The sequence below is a fragment of the Sinocyclocheilus anshuiensis genome, unplaced genomic scaffold, assembly GCF_001515605.1.
Source record: "Sinocyclocheilus anshuiensis isolate Anshui unplaced genomic scaffold, SAMN03320099.WGS_v1.1 scaffold483, whole genome shotgun sequence".
In the NCBI taxonomy this organism is placed as follows: domain Eukaryota; kingdom Metazoa; phylum Chordata; class Actinopteri; order Cypriniformes; family Cyprinidae; genus Sinocyclocheilus; species Sinocyclocheilus anshuiensis.
In genome coordinates this window covers 211,616-215,905 of record NW_015552580.1, presented here as the reverse complement: position 1 = coordinate 215,905, position 4,290 = coordinate 211,616, and the positions used below count along the sequence as shown (strand labels likewise).

At 37.7% G+C, this 4,290-nt stretch overlaps 1 protein-coding gene across 2 annotated transcripts in view; it reads right to left on the bottom strand.

The window, feature by feature from the left end:
* Positions 1-753: 753 nt before the first annotated feature.
* The window catches only part of LOC107665276 (receptor expression-enhancing protein 2-like), a 13,984-nt gene continuing 10,447 nt past the window's right edge, over positions 754-4,290 (bottom strand). Inside the window, exon 8 of one of the 2 annotated variants that reach the window (XM_016456108.1) lies at positions 754-3,169. In XM_016456108.1, coding sequence (XP_016311594.1) covers positions 3,095-3,169 — 75 coding nt within the window. In that variant the 3' untranslated portion in view covers positions 754-3,094. Of the gene's footprint in view, positions 3,173-4,290 lie in introns of both variants that reach the window. The other variant, XM_016456107.1, reaches the window with a different exon arrangement.

Genomic DNA, 4,290 nt, shown 5'->3' with positions numbered 1-4,290 from the left:
TCAAGAACTGACTGTTCACTTGCTACCTAATACATCCCACAGGTGCCATTGTAATGATATGATCAGTGTTATTCACTTAGTCTGTCAGTGGTTTAAATCAATGCATGTATTCATATGCCTGCAAATTTGAATAAGAATGATATCAAAAGTAATTTATACATTCTTAAAAATCTTATTGCCCCAGGTAAGGTAGGGGCCATCTAACCCCAATATGAGGTATGGCCTCATAAATTGAATAATCATACATTATACAACTAAATTAGCAAATGTTTCTATTTATTTCCATTAATAACACACTTATGCATCATCATCATCCTGTACATGCTAAGCATATATCTAAATATATGTTGTATATGTTGTATCTTACATATAAATGTAAATGTTATATCTAAAATATCAAGCTGCTGAACTGAACTGCAACTCCTCAACTAAAACACAACAGAAAGAGGAGTTCTTTATCCTCCGGTGAAAAACTAAAGGCAGATATTGAATTATGGTTGTTGTTAATGCAGCTAAAAGTGGCACAGTTATTACTCTTATACAGAGGGGATATGGGTATTCTATAACTTTATAAGCAGACTTAAGAAGCGAAATGAAACATCTTTATGATGTCCATAAAACCCACTTGACTTGCTGGAGTAACAAATAAACAAATAATAGAGATCTCGGGAACAATTGCCTAGAACATTTCACCTAGTATCCTCTTGAAGAAGAAAAAAAATGGGGAAGAAAAAGTTTAATTATAGAAATTTAAAACTAGGTAATCCATTAGGGATGTACTTGCATTTTATTGAATAATAATTCAAGGTCAGTTAGTACACACTTAGCAGCAATCTCTTTCTTTTTCATTCTTTTAATATAGTAAGAGCATTGAGAATTGGCACAAACAATATATTAATGTCAACTCCCAGTTCAAATCTGTATATGCAATAATACCAATTTCCAACACACTACAGAAAACATAAAAGAAAATATGTTCAGTTTGTCATGTCTCTTTCAGTGTGGGCCTTGGTGAATAATAAAAAAAGACATTGTCATTTTTATTTATGCAAATAAGAAATACTGAACAAGGGGGGAAAGAAGCAAAAAGCAGTGTGGAACAAAGAAAGAATGAGAAGTGAGACTGACTTGTCGTTTCTGTGTGGGCTGGTGAACATCAACCACACTAGCATTTAATTAAAAGGGGAAAAAATCTCAAATAAAGATTCTTTTTAAAAACCGAATTACTCAGGAGACTCAGACACAGAAAATGTCAAAAAAAATCATGATGATAGTTAAGACAGCAATGTGTCATGACGACAGATGTCGTTTCTACCGAAACATCTATCTGCTAATAACTGCTAAATGTAAGACTGACTGTATGTTAAAATGAACTGTAAAATGATCATCAGTCCTTCCCACACACAACTGTCCCCTTTTCTTCCTAAGAGCAAACAGCCATCTCTCACTCCTATACAAAAAAGGCAGAGAAGACACAACCTTGTAAATTAAAACGCCACACAAATATGCACAAAACAGCACTTTTCTGTACATCTTACCCTATACTAAATTGACAAACTAAATGTAAACTTCAAAAAAGAAAAATGTTCAACTTAAAAAGCCTATCAGAGTAAGGCAGACATTTTGTACAGTCAATAATATTATACAAAAGAACGTTTCAGGCAAATTTCAGCTATTTGACAAACTGATTTAAATACATTATAATTCAAAACCTCTCTCCACCGGTGTGTAATCATTCAATCTGACAGGAAGAGAGCACTGTGCTCTTTTCCTGTACAACAGCGCCACCTACAAGCTCTCAGTAGTATTGCATACTTCAAACTGCAGTTGAAGTCAAGATCAGTACCAAACGCCAAATCTTTAGATTCTGAACAGCTGTGCTGGGAAACACAACTGCGCACATCTGGATTTAGGGTTTCAAATGACCTTGGTTCACAGGATCTAATTAAAAAAATTGTATAGATGACTTTTAAAAAAGGACCAGAGGGTTTTAAACCAGCATATATTCTAAAAGCACCTTTTAAGATGATTTTCAACAAGGAGGGTTGACCGTTTCACCACAATGAATGATCTGCCAACTCTCTATGCTTTGCGTTGCAGAGTGTTTAGTACTTTTTTTTACAAACTGATATGGAATATTTGAGTTTGATAAGCAAGTCACAACAACAGAAAGCCCAGAACTGAAACAGCAGACTTAAAATCATCAGTCTTCAGAAACCGACTACTCAAGACAGAGGCATCTTGTCCTTTACTGGCCAACATGTGATTCTGTTTTTATCTTGCGCCCTACCAAAACACCAGATGACACCTGCCATCTCATCTACCACTTGGATAAATGTCTTATAAATGTTCAAAATGTGTAACATCGCGCTACACGAATGTAAAATTAGCACAAGGGACAGCTCATGTGCTCTGAACGCCTCCAGCTGACAAAAGCACTATTAACGGCAAGAGCGTTTGAGTGCCTGCAGCTTCCAGTAGACATCTGACCTCTCTGATCATGAATATTCACAACAAATCTCGGGCTCGGGATGTTCTGTGACCCGGAACGAGAACAGAACTGCTCTGGGCGCCTCCAGAACTCTCTATGGACACTGTGCTGTAAATCAAGTCTATTCATTTAATAGCCCCATTTTTCTGTTCCCATTTCTTGTTCGTCCCATAGTGTGTGTCCTACATGCTAAATAAAGCGAAATGGCCTCTATTATGGAAAACAAGCATGAAATCTGTGGTTATAAGGGATATACTGTGGGTTCAGTAGTGATGATGTATGATCATGTGCAGGCACTGCTTTCTGATCTTATGCTTTACAGAGATGCCCTCTAATATTAAGGCCTACAGAGAATAAGACAAGACCCAGCCTTCCTTGAAACACATGCACAACACAAAAAATGAATGCATGAAGCCAGACGTCTTAACTTACTCACCTTAACTTAAACCTACTAGATAAAAACAGCCCTAGGCGATGCATCTTATGTGCATGTGTGTATTTGCAAGGGTCAGTATGTTTCTATAAAAGCAAAGAGCACTAATGTTAGTATGGGAAAGCATGTGAATGTGTGTGTTGTCCAGGGATGGATAAACGCAATGTGACTCATGGTGATTCAGCATTGTTGTTGGCCGTGGTGTTGGTTTTCTTCTTTGGCGGTTTCTTCACTGTCTTGGTGGTCTGCTGGTGAGGATAGCAGGATATTGTGGTAAAGAAGAACGAAAGAAAAGAGTATTAATACCTTTTAGGGTGAACGCAATTCAGTGAAGGCATGTGCTCACGACAGCGCACACTCAAAGGCTTGGAAAAAATGTGTATACAGAAAATAAACAGGAATATCTCGTTCTGGTTTACATACAAGCGGGCTGATGTAACAGACTTAAGAGCATTCAGAAAATATTCAGAGCCCTTCGTTTTGTTATGTTGCAGCATTAAGATTAGCAAAATTGCTGCAAAATTTCCCAGTCCATAGTGTAGCGATGTACTGTATGAAGCACTGCTCGCACAGAAGTCACTTTCAAACCAAGTAGCTCTCTTTTGGTCGATGTAGCGATTCTAGCGAATGACCAATTTGAACTCGATGCAAAAATCGGCGTGTGGAATTCTTTCATCCTCATGCAAAATTCCAAATCACATGACACATGACTGGATCTCACATGGAAAATTACCAGAAGAATTTTTTTGTAGCCGTCCTCAGATCTGTGCCTCAACACAGTCCTGTCTTTGAGCTGTCTCTAGGCAGGTTTGTGCCTTTCCAAATAATTTCCAATTAATTTAATTTGATCTCAAAGATCTAGAGAAATGGAATGCACCCGAGCTAAGCTTACCACAAATTAGTGATGGGGAGTCATCTCCAAAAGAGTTGATTCCTCGACTCTGAATAGCCCTAGTTTCATAGTCGACTCCAGCACAGGAATCGACTCTCACTGTCGACTCTGTTGTTGTGTCCGAAACGGCTGGCTGAATCTCTAATCCCTATATAGTGCATGGCAGTTGAGCAAGACGTGAATGAAATGAAGCGAGGAATTCGGACACTGATGTATTTACACCATGCGTCAGAGAGATGGAGCCGTCGCAGAAACAACTTGGTCACATATTGTATCCTACATGCAACTTACTAAAACAACAGTCATAGTGACTTTAGTTTGTAATTATACATACGTCTGTGCCAGCTTTGTAGCTTAACTGTTATATTAATGCAATAAACATAAATTTGGTTTTCCATGGTTAACTTATATGTGACCCTGGACCACAAAACCAGTCATAAGGGTCAATTTTTCGAAATTGAGATTTATACATCA